This window comes from Ictidomys tridecemlineatus, chromosome 2 (assembly GCF_052094955.1).
Source record: "Ictidomys tridecemlineatus isolate mIctTri1 chromosome 2, mIctTri1.hap1, whole genome shotgun sequence".
Lineage (NCBI taxonomy): Eukaryota > Metazoa > Chordata > Mammalia > Rodentia > Sciuridae > Ictidomys > Ictidomys tridecemlineatus.
In genome coordinates, this window is record NC_135478.1 from 211,975,834 (window position 1) to 211,992,134 (window position 16,301).

The 16,301-nt window shown below is 46.3% G+C and overlaps 2 protein-coding genes across 5 annotated transcripts; one reads left to right on the forward strand and one right to left on the reverse strand.

Moving 5' to 3' along the window:
- On the forward strand, positions 1-10,701 carry Tmem140 (transmembrane protein 140). 3 transcript variants are annotated; one of them, XM_005331078.5, is made up of 3 exons: positions 2-243; positions 6,346-6,452; positions 9,240-10,701. In XM_005331078.5, exons 2-3 carry the CDS (start codon positions 6,392-6,394, stop codon positions 9,845-9,847), a joined length of 669 nt encoding a protein of 222 aa, XP_005331135.1. In that variant the 5' UTR covers positions 2-243; positions 6,346-6,391; the 3' UTR covers positions 9,848-10,701. The 3 variants fall into 3 exon arrangements, with proteins under 3 accessions (XP_005331136.1, XP_005331135.1, XP_077896697.1); XM_005331079.5 differs by lacking the exon at positions 6,346-6,452 and having other exon boundaries at positions 1-243; XM_078040571.1 differs by lacking the exon at positions 2-243 and having other exon boundaries at positions 5,802-6,452.
- Positions 6,961-16,301, reverse strand: Cyren (cell cycle regulator of NHEJ). Of its 2 annotated transcripts, XR_013435420.1 has the most exons (4): positions 13,379-16,301; positions 12,359-12,434; positions 10,832-11,587; positions 6,961-7,486 (listed from the first exon to the last, which is right to left on the reverse strand). XR_013435420.1 is itself a non-coding variant. In XM_021730367.3 (3 exons), the coding sequence occupies exons 1-3, from the start codon at positions 13,513-13,515 to the stop codon at positions 11,327-11,329; spliced, it is 474 nt and encodes a 157-aa protein (XP_021586042.2). In that variant the 5' UTR covers positions 13,516-16,301; the 3' UTR covers positions 6,961-11,326. The 2 variants fall into 2 exon arrangements, 1 of the variants encoding a protein (XP_021586042.2); XM_021730367.3 differs by having other exon boundaries at positions 6,961-11,587.

Below are 16,301 nucleotides of genomic sequence, written 5' to 3' on the forward strand. Positions count from 1 at the left end.
CAGCTGATAGTGACATCAGTCAGCACAAATGTACCAAAGTTCAGAGAGCTGTTTACTTCGGGACAACTGGGAATGGCAGCAGGACCTCAGCTCAGGGCTGCATCTGTCTGCCATTTCTCTCTGTCTGACCGTTTCTGGAACCTGACATTAGAAAGCCAGCAGGAGGGAGAATCCAACCAGCCGAACCTGATTTCCTGTTCCATCCTTTCATGAGTGTTCCTGGGGGCGCTGCACCTTCTGGTTGTAAGTACCTCCCCACAAGCACCACAGCTGGCCCAGATGCCCACCACCTCCCAAGACAGTACTTCTTCTCAGATAGTTCACTTTCTAGAAAGTGCCTCAGGAAAGTATTGGCTGCTAGGTGTCTGTGGCCTTCCTTCCTCTCTCCTCGGTACATCTACCCCTTTATTCTCTGATCTCCTTCCATCTACTTCTCTTCAGCATCACCTGTGTATCACTGGCCACAAAAATGATGCAACTAAAGCTGGCAGAACCAGTTGGGCCTACACAGACCAACTATGAGCAGCCAGGTCTGTACAAGTAACTGTATGTGGCTTTTGGAACACATTGTTCATCAAAACAGGCAGCCAAAACCCACGCAGGTCACTGACCAGCCGCAGCTAAACTGTTGCTCAAGGTGATTATGAAAACACCATGAGCCCTTCTAATACACACTGAAGATTAAAATTTCCATAAAGATCTGTGCTCTTGACTTGGAGAATATAATAGGATCTAAGAGATTTTTAGATCTTACGTTATTAGAGTAGATTGCTTCTCATGCCCCAGTGGAAATTCGTGGTAGAATTTTAGTTTTCTCGGGGCAGATGGTGAGACCTTTCATTTTTGTAAGTGGGCTATTTTGTTCATAACCCTTATTATACTGCTTCACCTGTAAATTCAAAGCATTCATTGAGTAAGTGCATATTTCCTTCTTACCTCATGATATTAAAGTGCATTTTCAGTATCATCTTCCTATAAGATATCCCTTTCAAAATCTTGTTTCTGAGATTTAGTGCATGTGATTTTCTTCTTTCAATTTTAAACATGTTTTCTTTTATGAACTTTCTTTCCATCTTGGCTCTCACCTTATCTAATTACTGGAAGTTATGATTATTTTATAAATTTTATTTTTTCTGAAAAATAGTTCATAATTCTGGTATTTTATTTTAATGCAAAAAGAAAGGAACAATTGCCAATACTACCCAGAAAAACAGCTAATATTAATTAACTAATAATTAATTAGTTAAATAATTCCTTAGTCTGTTTCTCCTGTACATCTTTATATAGAGGCATTCATACTAGTGGGATTTTATATAGGCTTTTCTTAAAAGTTGTGTAGTGTTTCATCATTCTGATATTTCCTAATTTACTTCTAATACTGGCAATTCAAGTTGCTTCCCACTTTTTGCCAAAGTGACACTGTAATAAACATTCCTATCATTGATTGCATTTCTGTTTCCTGCCTTAGAATAAATTCATAAAAATGGAGTGACAAAGAGATTTGACTGTTTGGAGGTTTTTAAATGCATGTTGACCAAATACCTACCAGAGAAATTTTCCAAATTTTTACACCTGCCATCATGTGTGAGAAAGCCAGTTTTACCACTCTTGGTATCAGCAAGTATTTCTCTTTTATTTTAATGTTTATTTTTTTAGTAGTAGTTGGACACAATACCCTTATTTATTTATTTTTATGTGGTGCTAAGGATTGAACCCAGGAACTCATGTGTGCAAGGCCAGTGTTCTATCACTGAGCCATAACCCCAGCCCCTCAGCAAGTGTTTTTATCTACAGTTTTGATAGGAAAACACATAGGTTATGTTACTTGGCATGTCTTTGATGACATTAGGATAGAGATTGTTTTTTCATGTTAGTTAACTACTTTTCATTCTTTCTTTTGTGAATTATCTCTGAATATTCCCTTGTTCATTTTTATGGAGTTTTAATATTTTCCTTAACTATTCACATGAACATTTTAGGCATTAGGTATATTCATCATTTAATATTTGTTCTACATATTTTCCAAGCTCATTGACTTTGTGTGTGTGTGTTTTAGTGTTGTATGCTTTTGTATATAGAAATCTATATTTTTTTTAAGTAGCTAAATCTGTACAATTTTTATAGCTTTGATTTGCTTTTAAGTTCAGAATGTCCTTTCTCATTCATAAATCAGATTTTTTTTTTTTTACTTTTTTCTGTTTGTTTTTGAATCTATGTGCAATTTATTTTGGTTTGTGGAATGCAAAGAGGACCTAAAATAGTTTGGGTTTTCTTTTTTTCTCTTTTCCAGCTAGCTTGTCAACTGCTCCAGTTACTTAATAAGAAACCCTTTATAGGCTCAAACCAAATGTCTCCTCTACAGAACGGTCTTCCCTGACTCTCAGATCTAGAATCAGCACTTTTTCCTTCCACTTTCTCCCCCTGACTTCCCCCTGTTTCTTTCCCAAAGCTTTTCAAACATGTAATTATCTTTCTTAATTATGTTTGGTGTCTGTCTTCCCAAGTAAAGTGCAAGCTAATAGGGAGATATCTGGTTGTTCCCTAACACCTCTGATTCTCCAGGGTCCTCACTCCAGAATCACCCAAAATGCATTATCAGTAGTGTCCTAAGACAAAACTGTAGCCGGAGGGTGGGGAAATTTCTTCAGAATTGCAGGAGAGAGTGCTGGGGCCAGAGAACCCATGCTAGCCTCTAGTGCTATTTTGGGCCCTGTGAATCTCAGCGTCCCATAAACTGGATGGGGGAGATCTGCCCCCCCAAAAAACAAAGGAGGATGGGTTCCTCAATTTATAGTCATTTGTTCATTTTTAAGGATTTTTTTTCCCTACCTCTAAATATTTTGTAACCTTTATTCTCAGCTGGGTCATCTGCTAGTAAAAGCTAATCAGCAACAAAACAATCAAACAAATAGCAAGTTAATATTAATGGACTCATTAAACAATGGCTTATCGTGTCATGCCTGGCCTCATGCCTCTGAGTTTAAATTGCCATCTCATGGTGTATCCCCATTTCTTCTGGGAAAGCTGTTTTTATTTACATATAAGAATTAAGCAAATCTGAACATTGCAGTGTTCCATGACAAGCTGGGTGGTGCAGATGACCACCTACAGAGAACACTGTGAACCCCAGGAGCTGCCACTGGCCAAACACATCCAAGAGACACCCAGTTGTGAAAAACTAGAGCTTAGACGCTTATTTCTGCCAAAGGAAATACGACACGTTTCCCTTTCTTCTTCCCTTTTTATTTTTGTGAGAACCCCACCCAAACCAGGAACATGCTAATCTTGAATGTGTTCAGCCAGCAAGTTTTTAGCCAGGGCTGGTGGCCTCCTGTGACGAACACACACCCTTACCCTGCACCCTGTCAGGTTTGGTGGTTCTGGCTTTCTTCTGCTTGGATTTTCTTTTCTGGACTTCTCACTCCATTCATGCCATGCACTGACCCGCCATCTCTACGTTACTCCCGCTTCCATTCCCTTTTGCCCCCTGGAATCATCTTCTTCATCACACAGCAGACACGTGGTACTTAGCACGTGCTGGGCACTGATCCATCTATGCTGCTCTGAACTCATTTCAGCCTCACAACAGCCCCATGGGGAATGTGACGGCCAATGCATGACAGAGCAGCATGTGATGGAACTTGCCCAAGGCCACATGACTAGTGAGGAACAGGACAGAGACAACCCAGGTGGTGGTGGTCACCACTGCCTGTTGCTACCCAGGCCTCATTCTGGAGTCATCACCTACACATATCCAATAGGACAGCTTCCTGGAGTTGAGCTCTGTAAAGTAACTCCAGTGCTCTGTCCCCCTAGGTTCTCACCCAGGCTGTGTGGTCCTGGGCTCAACCTCTCTGAGCTTCAGTTTCCTCTCTATAATAAGAATAATTTGAGCAACACTTACTAGGTCATGTTCCAAGTGTTGTGCATGAATAACCTCATTTAATTTCCATAACATCTATAAAATAAATTCTGTAATTATACCCATTTTACAGATCAGAAAACTAGGCACAGAGATGGCATGTAACTAAGGTCACCACAGCTGGTAAATGGAAGAGCTGGGATTTGAACCCAGAAGACAAAACTTCAAAGCATGTGTTGTGAATCATTATTCCACTCCCCTATATCAAGTGAGAACAAGAAGAATAGCAGCTACATTTGGTTGCTCTAAAGATTAAATAGATAATGCTGGTGAAGGGCCAGGCCTTAAATAGGCAGATGCTCAGGAAGAAGCAGGCTCTTATTCTTACAGTGAAGACAACTAGGCAGCCTGATAGGCTCCAATATCCATCAACAGTATGAGCATGGGCTGGTTACTGACCCTCACTAGGCCTACTTTTTCCTCAAGGAAATGGAGATGAAAACAGGCAATCTACCTTCCAACCTTGTTGCAAGAAATTAAGAATACCTGCAAAGTGCTTGGTGCAGGGTCCGGCACATAATAAATGCTCAAGAAATGTTGAGGTCTGTTTTCAACTATTAACAAGACTTCAACAAAATTGGATTCCTTCTCAGTTCCTTCCCACTGGCTGAAGAGACTCTCAAAGCAAGCTCTCTCCTCTGCTTCCCGTGGCTTCTGAAATTGTTCACAAAATGAAAAGCCAAAAGGGGAATTTATAACTGACAAGACCCTAAGGACTCCCCTGTTGTTTTTTCTTTTGAGCTTCCATGCTTTCAAACAACAAAATACAAATCCCAGATTGGACTCCGAGGCCTTGGTAGCAACTCCCTGGGTGGTGCCAGGGCAGGGGAAGAGGCTGTTGCTCCCACCTCAGCCATCACCATATCTAGTGTCAAATGGTCCCAGAGTACCCAACTCCTGAAGCCACAAGCTTGGATGAAGTACCTGAGGGAGAGAGGACCTTGTAGAAAATTTACATTTAGCAAGGCACAGTGGCACATGCCTGTAATCCCAGTGGCTTGGGAGGCTGAGGCAGGAGGATCATGAGTTCAAAGCCAGCTTGAGCAATTTAGTGAGGCCCTAACACAACTTAGAGAGACTGTGTCTCTAAATTATATATATATATAAAAGGGTTGGGGATGTGGCTCGGTGGTTAAGCTCAACTGGGTTCAATCCCAGGCACAAAAAAGAAAACTTGCATTTAGAAACTGAGAAAGAAAAAAATAAAAAATAACCCAGAGGCAAAGAATCAGGACAGAGAAGTACATACAGAGGCCCTGGTACAGCAAAAGAATTGTACTTTACTATGACAATTATGGTGGCAAAATGTTAATAGCCTTTACATAGAAAGGGCTCAGACTGACAAATGAAAACTAAAACCAGAAATAATTTTTTTTTTTTTTTTTTTAGTGGTGCTCTGGATGAAATCCAGGGCCACACATACTCAAAATGATTTTTTAAAGCAAAAGAACTAATAGCACTTCACAAAAGAAGAAATATAGATGATCATTTCTTGAAAATATTGAACTTTACTAATTCTGAAAAAAAATAATAACAATGAATCATCATCTGTCGCTATCTAAGACTAAAGATATGCAATTCTAGGGAGCAAGCATTCTTGGGCACAGTAGTTGCAGTTCTCAGGAGGCTGAGGCAGGAGGATGATTTGAGCCCAAGAGTTCAAAGCCAGCCTGGGGCAACACAGTGACACCCTGTATAGGGGGCGGGGATGTGGACTTGGACAGGACAGGATGGAACTGGGAGAAAAATAGAGATAAGCACTCTCTTACACCGCTGATAGAAGGATAAACTGATTCACATACATACTCACTGTAACTTTATTTAAAATATATAAAATAATGTTACAAAATACAATTTAGAAACACTTTAACCTCTGAAATGGCTATATGAAGCCCTTAAAGGTATCACATAGGAAATATTTCTAGTGATATAGGGAAACGTTTATTCTACAATGAAGTTCACAAAGTGGAACGTGAACATATATTTATGTGATCCTAGCGTATAATACAACATTACAGAGCACTAAGAGTGGGTATTTCTATGACCTGGAGTCATAGAAATTGATTTTTCGTCTTTTATCTACACTTTCATTTATTTTCTAGTTTTCTGCAATTGGCACACACTATTTTCTTATAAACAGGAAAAAGCTCATCTAAAAATGGCCACAGTGACTCAGCAGTCTACCCTTTTGCCCTTTGAAGGAAGCACTGGCTGGTCATTAAAAAACTCATTGTCAGGAGAACATGATTACCAGGATTGTTATAAAACAAAAAGAACAGGGCAGACTTTGGGGCTGGGAGAACAGTGTCACGGGTTTCCAACCACATATCCAGACACTGTCATGTGAAATGTTTAGGAAAAGCCAGGACTAGACTCCGACCTCTCCGTCCCAGCTTCCTAAAGTCTGTACGTGTTTCCAACAGGAAGCACAATCAGACATCTTGGCACTGTGCTGGGAATGTGCAGAACATGAAGATGGCCCCTCACTCAAGAAGCTCCACTGTGTGGTTACGATGTGGACATAACACATGTAAGTGAAATAACCCAAAGATACCAAGCACATTTTCATTCATTAATTTAAAAAAAAAAAAAAAGAAATTCTCTGTATGCTGACATCAGTCCAGGAAAGCTCAGGAATCACTGAAGGTTTTAATCAGGTAGAAAGTCAGAAAGTCAGGTGGGATGTTGGGGGTTGGGGGGAGGCTGAGCATGGGCTAAGAATGGACTCAGCCTGAGCAGATGCTGGACCATGCAAAGCTAGAGTGGAGGAAAAAGGAGCTGGGCCTCAGTGGAAGACTGAAAGTTCAAGTCCTAAGTGGAGCCAGATGGTGGAGAGCCTCAAGCACTAGACACGGGAGCTGGGCCTGTCTGTATATATGAAGAGTTGAGGAGGAGAAGGAAACCACCTCCTCCACAGGCCTGGGCCTGCACTTCTGGGCTCCAGTTTTGTTTTGTTTCACTCTCCATCAAAAACCTCTAAGTGTCAGTTGAAAAAAAAAAAAATGAGGAAGTTAAAAACAAAGGCTCCAGGCTCTGTCTTCAAGTCAAAATGTTTAATAGTAATGATTTTTGGAAGCCAGTTGAATCAGGATTCAAACAGGAGAAATGGGAGGAAGCATTCAAACACAGTATCCTCTCTCCCATCCTGCTTCGTTCCAGGGCAATGCAGGCAAATTTCTGTAGCATGGTAGTGTAAATCAAGGTCCCCACTCTCGAAATCCATCCCACTTCCCAAAATACCAAATCCCATTAGAAACATAGGCTTTTACTAAAGTTGTCAAATATTCAAAACCATGCAAAATACATTGGGAATTTTCTCAAACCAAGGGCTGGACTGGTTAAACTTTTCATCATACCATTGGAGAACAGTTGGATTCAGTCACCTTTTAGAGTGTTGATGAACAAGCAGCAATGCTCCAAGAATCTCCAACTACATTCAAAGGGGGGCCTTCTGCCCCTTGAGTTTCCAGAGACTTTAAACAATAAGGTACTGCAGAGGGGCAGCTGCTGAGGCTTGAGCTGAGATGGTCCCTCATACTTTGTTTCCGAGTGTCACTGCCATCTCTGGAGGGAAAGAAAGCACAAGCAGGAGCAGAGCAGGCTACTCAGTGTTGCCAGGGGCCTGGTGGAGGCAGCACAGATTCAGGTGCTCAATGTCCTAACAAGGGCTTGCTCAGCACCAGGTCTCTGTCAAAGGATCTCTGATGAATCCCTGTTCTCATTTCTGGCCTTCATTTGGGTCCTTTGAATGGAACTGCCTTCTCTCCAAGCCTGACCCATGCTCTTTGTTCCACTTGGTCCCTTTCTGTTTTTGCAGAACAAATTCAGCATATAGAATCAGACAGCTGAGGGAAAGGAGGGCTGCTCCCCAGGGTGTCCCCTGAGGAGCTGAGCCCCAGGGTCTCTGGGTTCCTCCCCAGGTCACCAATGGCTGCCACACACTTCACAGCTGGATCCCACCTGGCATTGCTGGCCAAGGCTCACAGGGCACCACTTGGTACTCTGGCTCCAGTGCATGCATCTCACAAATTTGCAGCTAGGCGTCCCTTATATCCCCTGACGTAAATGGCTGGTTTATTCACATGGAAAATGCACACAGATGAAGCCCCAGTGTGCAGACTACTGTTTTACAGGCCAATTTGAAAAACACTCTTCTGAGTAAAAAAAGTAGTAAATTTTTAAAAATAATGAGGAGTGTAATGAAATGGGCATTTACATACATCTAGAAAGACCACAATTAGCAAGTTTTCTATAGGTCAGTTTGGCAAGATGCCCTAGGATCGCTATGATAAGCTACCTTGACCCTGTGATGGCTCTTCTAGATATCTAACCCAGGAAAAAGTCAGATTCCAAGCAAGATTCCTATAAGCTTCTTCACTATCACAAAGGTGAAAAATGGAAACAACTTGTCAATTGCTAGTGTAAAGGATAAATCTACGACATGGACTATTTAGTGAAAAGAGTGTCATGTGCAACACAATGGTTATTGTAAAATACATCAGCATATGGGAAATGTTAGTGAAATATTAACAGTGGTTCTATGTATATGGTGGGATAAAAGGGCTTTTTAAAAAACATTTTCTAAATTTCCTAGAACTAGTATATATTACTGTTGTTTTCAGGAAATTAAAAAAAAAAACTATAGATGTTTTAAAAGTAATGAGTGCTGGGATGAGATTTCATCACCGAGTGACATCATGTATGTCCCAATAATGAGTTCCCAAAGCAGGGCAGATGACATTACAGAGAGAGTCTGGCAGCGATCCTCAGCCCAGGCTCATATCCTAGGAAGCTGCAGAGCTTTGAAGATACACCAGTGCCCACCTCATATCCAGAAGTCTAGATTCGATTGAGGTGTGGCTTTTATAGCTCTCCAGGTGGGTATCTCTGTAGCTGTGGTGAGAGCCATGTCTCCATGGGTCTTCCATACCTTCCTTCACCTTCAGGACCCTGCTGACAGTGAGCCTTGTCCTCCACCTTGTCAATACCCACCCTCTATAAGGATGTGAGAAATTCCCCCAAGAATGCTTTCTATGGCTTCTGGCATTTAGGCTGAGCAAATCCTTTAACCCAAAAGCACTTCAGTGGGGACTCTTCAGGCCTTCACAGCTGCCTAGGAGGGACTCTTCCTCCTGACCTCAAATCCAAGGGGCAGCTGATGTCTTGTGAGTGGGTCCTGGCTGTAGGTTACCTGGGACTTGCTGTCCTGGTAGGTGGGTTAGAATAAGTTTGCCAGGGGGAGGTCAGGAGCTTGAGAAGATGCAGGGCGTGAGCAGAGAGGGAGAGCTGGACACTCACCGGTGTGACTTTCCCTCAGGTCCCCTGAAAAGGGCAGGAGAGATGGCCATCCCCAGGCCACTGTGGGGCAACCATCTATCCTTCGTGGGCATCATGATCCTGACAGTTGTGGTCATCTCCCTGCTGTTCTACGCTCTCCTCTGGAAGGCTGGCAACCTCGCTGACCTGCCCGACCTGAGAATTGGCTTCTACAACTTCTGCCTGTGGAACGAGGACACTGGCTCTCTCCAGTGTCACCACTTCCCTGAGTTAGAGGCCTGGGGTGTGTCTCAGATTGGCCTGGCGCTGGCCAGGCTTGGCGTATACGGTGCCCTGGTCCTCACACTCTTTGTCCCCCTGCCTCTCCTCCTCGCCTGGTGCAATGGTGACAAGGGAGAGTGGCAGCTGGCAGTGGGCTTCTTGGCAATGTCCTCTGTGCTGCTAGCCGGAGGCTTGGGCCTCTTCCTCTCTTATGTGTGGAAGTGGGTCAGCCTTTCTGTCCTGGGGCCTGGCTTCCTGGCTCTGGGCCTGGCCCAGGTTTTACTTATCCTGTTACTTATGGCCACGGTTATGTTCCCTCCAAGGGCCAAGAAGGACAAGTGCCAGCTATTAGACCTATCTAAAGGCTTAAGTGATTGTGAGGGTTAGTTCTAACTACAGAGAAGGTGCCAGAGAACCCAGGGGTTGGCACATCTTCTCAGCCATTTTGTTTCATAGCTAATGCCGTTCTCAAACCCCAGCAGATGGAACTCTGCAAAAGGTGGGTCCCCAGTGTCAAGGAGACCAAGGTAGTAAGGGCGGCCAGGCCAGCTGTGGCTTCTTAGTGTAGGATTACCTGTACTTCAGGACTTCTGCGGACACCCTAAAAGCACATGGCTCACTGCCACATGATTTCCTGCTTTATTTAACCTATCTGGGCAATTCTTCCTCTAGCTTCAGGAGGTAAAGATTCCTGTTATGGAGTCAGATTTGCAGGCTGATTTATAAGACAGCCAAACTGGAATCAGTGAAGGTTTATGGGAACAAGCAGGACCACTATGAAAGGGCACCTAGTAGTAAGCCTTAGTTCCTCCCTCAGTGAGGAGTGGCTTGCTGCAATAAGCCCCTCACCAGGACTCCACCCCCATGGCCCAGGAACGGCTGAGGGACCCAACAGACAGAACACACATGGAATAAAGAAAACTAGGTTTGGAAGGTCCCTCCACAAAGGACGAAGCAGGAATCAGCTGGCAAGCATTCCTATCATTGTGACCCTGGAGGGAGGGGCAGGATGCTCCTGATCCTTGGGCAGGAGAGGCTGGACTGAACCAAATGGATCCACACACAGGTGCTACATCCCCTCACTTCTCCACCCAGAACTGGAAAGGACAGAAGCACAACAACTTGTGCACTGGAGAACTCTGTATTTTTTGGCACCTGTATGTTGGGAAACCTGTATGGCAACAGTTTACTCCTTCTGTGCCTTTCCAAAGCCACACTGAATACAGAGGCAGAAACTTGGACTCTGGTGTCATCTTTTGTCCTTAGTGTATGGTCTCCCAACCCTCTCGCACTTTAAACCTGCCCAGGAACCAAGGTAGAGGCTTCCAGGTGGAAGAGAGGCAGCAGCTCAAGGCGGCCTGTCTGGCTTACCAGTCTCTGGTTGGAAAGTCTCACCCTCCCAGGTGGAGCAGGAACTATGGGCAGCTCGTGTCTTCAAAGCTGGAGGTCGAGGGCCTCTGATGGGGAGGGATCATGCTACAAAAGCCTGGGAATCACAGTTATTCAGTAGCCATACTTTTCCTTGAAAATGATTGTCTCTTGGGTTCTTAAAAGTTGGACCCCATGACCTCATTTTCTCTACAATAAGACAGACAATTGGGATTCTATCCCTCTGTGCCAGGTGGGATGCAGTGCGAGGAGAAACTAATGGGAATTTGGTTTGGGTCCTCACTGTCACACTGAAAACAGCAGCCCCCAGGAGGCCCAGGGCACCTGGAGCTTCTGATCTAAGATGAATCTGCCAGGCCCAGGGAGGTGCAAAGCTGGGCACACAGGCAGCCACATCTGTACCCTAGGGGTGGGGGTGAGGGGCAACAGCGCCTCTTCCTGCTGCTCTCCGCAGAGAGTCCAGTGAGCTGTTTATCCTCAGCTGAAAAATATCTCCCTGACATATTTCAACACATCTTCCTCCTCCGCTTCCTTGGGGCTTCTGCATGTAGAGCTGGAAGTCCCCTGCCCCTGGGAAGGGCGGAGGCCCCAGGCAGCCTTGTCTTTCCCACTGTCCTCTTCCTCACTGCTGCTCCCAGGAGAACTTGTGTGAGGAGACACAGAGCAGATGGGAGAGAGCTCCAGCTTATCAGCGTCCACCAGAGGTGACTGCTCCTGGGGCTTTTCCTGTTTACGGCACTGTGAAGCAGAAGAAGTGGCAGGCTCAACGTCCATCAGTGAGGCAGGACATTTCCAGAAGCAACTGCAAAGCCAGTGTGCGACCAGGCCAGGCCCCACTCCCACCCCACTCCTCCCCAAACTCCTCAGGTTCTTAAACAACCAGAACCCACTTGGGAGACAAGCCAGCAGGGGTGTGGGGAACAGCTGAGCAGAAAGAAGAAACCAATAGGAAAAGGTGGCGCGAATGAAGGGTGAGAGCATGGAAGGGGCCTAGGCTACATCACAGAACCAGTGAAACCCCCGAGTCCCAGCTTCTTCAGGGTAACAGTATCTGAATTAGTAACCCCCAAATGTTACTGTGAGGATTAATAAGAGAGGACACTGTGTAAAAAGGCACATGATAAATAAAAGGTGCTGTCCAACTGTAAGGTGATCCAATGATTACTTCAGGAAGACAGTGACTTCCCCATGTTCTGCTAAGGAGAGGTGCAAAGGTCCAGAAGGATCTTGGCCAACTGAGACCCTTTCTGAGAACACAGGCAAACATTTTGTGTCCTGCCACATACCAGCACAGAGTCACAGTGCATGCTGTTCCTCACACACACCCAGCCCAGGTGTCTCACCCCACATTGGGGAGGCTGGGGCAACATGGCTGAGGGACAAGTGAAGGAACAGATGGAAGAAGCCAGCTGACAGGAGCAGAATCCTGACAGTGACCAAGGGCTGTGGCTAGTTTCTGTCCATGGAGTCTCCGGTCACAAGAGTAAGAAGGGACACAGCTGACTGTACCTCAATCAGGATCCCCAGAGCCACATCCACCATTTCTGCTTCATTCATGCAGTACACAGTCTTCATGGCAGGAGTTCTGCAATACAGACACCAGTCACGAATGAGGAAGAGGGTCTCCAGGCTCCCAGGGGCAAGGAAAGGACAGCAAGAGGGCTGCATCCCAGGCCTCCCCACCAGGGATGAGCACAACAGTGCCTCGGGGCTGAGGAACTTCCTTAAGGCAAGAATATGACTTCCTCCTCCCAGTAGCCCAGCTGCTTGACCTCAGGCCCTCCCACCCTCCACCAACTCCCCATAAGGAGCTGGGACTGGGGAGGAGGCCGGCTCCTGAGAGTCACACCTTGAAACACACACACAGTGGATGTGAGCAGATGTGGGCCTTCAGGCCAAGACTTGACTGAAACAGACCTGAATGCATGAACACATTCAATCAAACACCCTGCTACAATCTCAAAGGGAGGCTGGCCAGAAAAGGAAGAGCTAGGAAATAGAGTGCTGAAGGCCTGGGCCTAAGAGTGGCAGGGATGCCCCAATCTGCTTGATGCTGGCACCCTGAAGAACTCCCTTCCCCACATTACCATCATTCAACTAACCCACGCATGGTTCCCGACTTCTTGCTGCACATCTGCCTGTCCTCAGAGCTCTCTTCACAGGAAGAGCAGGCACCATTCAGGAAGCCCGGTGACTGGTCCACTGGACTTGTCCATGTGATGTCATAATTTTTGGTGTAAATGTAGATAATAGTATTCTGACAACTGGCATTTTGGAGAGCTTGCTAGTATTCAGAAGCTACCTGTGTGGGTGCTGACAGTCCAGGCTCCAACAGTGGAAACCTCAATGACACAGGGCCAGAGGTGGGCACCTGACTGCAAGCTCACCTTCCTTTCTAAGAGTTCCAAAGTGTGGGAAGAAAAACCCACCCATCTCACTCTTGGCCAATTACGGCAGGCCCAAGGCCACTGAGAGGCCCTCCTCCCTCCTGAGCTTCCCCAGGAGCATCCTGACCAGAGGTTGGCTTACCCTGCTGCTACTGCTGGCCCTGTCACCATTCTTCTCCGCTTGGGGGTCTTCACTGGCACCACCCTCCTTTCAGACACCTGGGCTGTCATCCAGCAGGGAAGGACCCTGGTTTTGTTCTTAGATTTTAAGGTTTCCATCACTGTAGTTTCCCCCAATAAGGAGTCAGGATCTGAGTGACTTGCTTGACTCAGGACAGGACAGCAAATCTTACTCCTGTCACATCAGGAATTAGAGGCCTCATTTTTCCAAAAGTGCACCAATCTTTAATGCCTACAAAGAAGAACAAAATCTGGTAAGTTCTAAGCTAAAACACTTTCAGTCAGCCTGGGGCAGGCCAGAGATGACCCAGAAGGTCATCAGAGCCCAGGAGATGGGGCATTCTCAGCATGTCCAGCAGGTGTGGCAATCAAGACGATGGGTTGGGGAGACAAGCCCAGTGCCTTGCCCCAGTGCCCCACAAGCAGACACCCCTCACCCCAATCACCTCCCCTGTAGCCTCTGCATTAATGGAACCAGCACTCTTAGAGGAAGGAAGGAAAGGAGGCAAAGCCAGGTGATTTCTCCTCCTCCACACTGCAGGCTCTACTGTCCTCAGAGCAACCAGCCAATCCAACTCCCAAAACATCTCCCATGATCTCTCTCAAATTTGCCCCAGGTTCCAGCTTCTCACTTCCTCTACAGTGAGAGGGCCTTAACAACCACCAGGCAATTCTGATTCACACAAAGGTTTCATTGGTCACCCTCCCTGCCTTAATCTGAAGCTTCTTCTGATTGGCCAAATTTTAACCTGCTAGAGGGGTCAGGAAGTTTTAACTGCTTGGCTCCCCAGATTTGCAGAAATCAAATCTCCCTGGCCCCCACCAAGCCTCTGATATAACTTGGCTTCCCTTTCCCTACCCGAGTTGATTCCACCTGGGCCTCTCCATTCTTAACATCAATCCCCACCTAGAAAAAACTGTGACTCACAGACCAGGACATAATTTTCCACTTAGGAATCAACCTAAGTGTTCCTAAGAACATCTAAGGGGCCGAAGTTTGCCTGAAAGGGGTAGTCAGCGAAGAATAAAACCCCTCTCTGAATCATAACTTGAAAATTTATTGCTCATCCAAAATGGCTGTTTACAACTTAGGAAAAAACCAGCAGGCCAGCATCTTAATCTACAGCCCAGGGGACAGACCTTGACCAATGTACTTTAATTTCTGTTTAAATTATTGGACGTTGATAGTCATTCCTCCAGTCTACTGAGCACCCAGTGCTGCTCAGTAGAAATTTATTAGATCGGGAGATGCATCATTCATTCCACTTTACAAACAAGGAACTGAAAGCTAGTTAACGTGCACAGGTCTCAAAAAGTTCAGCCATCCAGGATCTCAGCCTGGCCTTGTAGATTGCCAATCCTGTGCCCGCCCTGCTTCAGGTTGGCAACGTCCCCTGGAAGCACGTTTGGTGCAGCTCAGTGCTCACTGGTGTCAGACCTGGTAGACAGACTTCAGAAAATCTCAGCCAAAGCCCCTCACTCCTTGGGTGAAAACGAGACCCCGCAGGAACGGGATCTGACAGCATTTCTCATCCGTAACTTGCAGCTCGCTCTTGGGGACCTTCCCCTGACTTTGCCCCTACTGTACTGTGCCGACCCACAGGAAACACGCAGGAACTCCTTGCACCTCGCGGACCGCGGCTGCCCAGACACGAGAGCTGGCGCGCCTCCTTCCGTTCCGCAGACGGCGCCTGCACTGGAGGAGCGCGTCGCAGCCCCTGCCCTTGCTGTACTGCCAGGTCTTGGGCCTCCTTCTAGGGGTCGGGAGCGAGTCCCGGAGGCGGATTCGGGACGGTTGTGCCAGCCCAGCTCTGCCCGCCCCTTCCGGCTACCGGGTCTTTTGGCGCGCGCGCGGAGGCCGACGGCGCCCCCTGCTGCAGCAGGAGAGGCTCTGTCCGGCTTTTGGAAAGTCAAAGTGTTGATTCCCAGGCCCCAGGATCCGAAATTAGTCGGAGGGAAGGGGGTTCTGTATTCTACAGCCCCGCCCGGGATCTCATGGGAACCAAGTTTAGTGCTCCCCACCGGCGACGCATCCCGGAGAAGGCGCAAGATGGTGCAGGGAGAGAAAGCAAAGGCTCTGTTCACATTGAGAAATCAAGTAACTTAGGAGTTACTAATATTTAACATTCAGATTGGCAGCCCAGGGCTTCCCTATGCAGAGACACGGGCGGCTCCATTTACCTGCCCAAGTGTGCTAGTTCTTTCAGCTATGCTGAACGCTATAATTAACAAATGAAGGTAGCCTTGGTTCAAATCACACTTGTGACTTCAGATAGCCTAAAAGAGGACTGAGGTCAGAGACCAACTGAAAAGACCAAGGCAAGCAGTCACAGGGGAGGTCTTCCTCTGCATTTGGGGGTAAAATACGGTCTGCCCCCAAATGAGAAATAAGACAGTTGTTGAACTGTGATTTCCAACTGGTCTGCTAATAACAGCACAGTTACTATTTAGAACGAGCTGCACAAAGCTTTGAGCCCCGTTTTCTGGACCAGGAAGTGCTCTTTTCCCCTAGGGTGACTTCAGTTTCTCCAGAGAACCTCCCAGGCTCTTCTGGAATGCTAATCAATACTGGGGAAGTGGGCTGGGTGGAAATTTTAAATAAATCTAGGCCTAAGAAAATAAACCAGTGGTCTCAATTCCCCTACCAGTCAGCCACTGTAGGGATCAACTTAGCTATGGTTGAACCAGGCCAGCCTCCAGGCTCTGCAGGACTGGCCACTGGGATATAGGCTTCTCTCTGACCACCACTAAGGCATCAGTCACTGACCTCAAAGGTCCTGGCTTTCATAGGCTGTGAGTCATCACAAATCTACAGGGCTGGAGTAGAATCACATCATTTCCTTTTGTGAATAAAGGAACAGAAAATACTTGCTCAGTAGAACTAC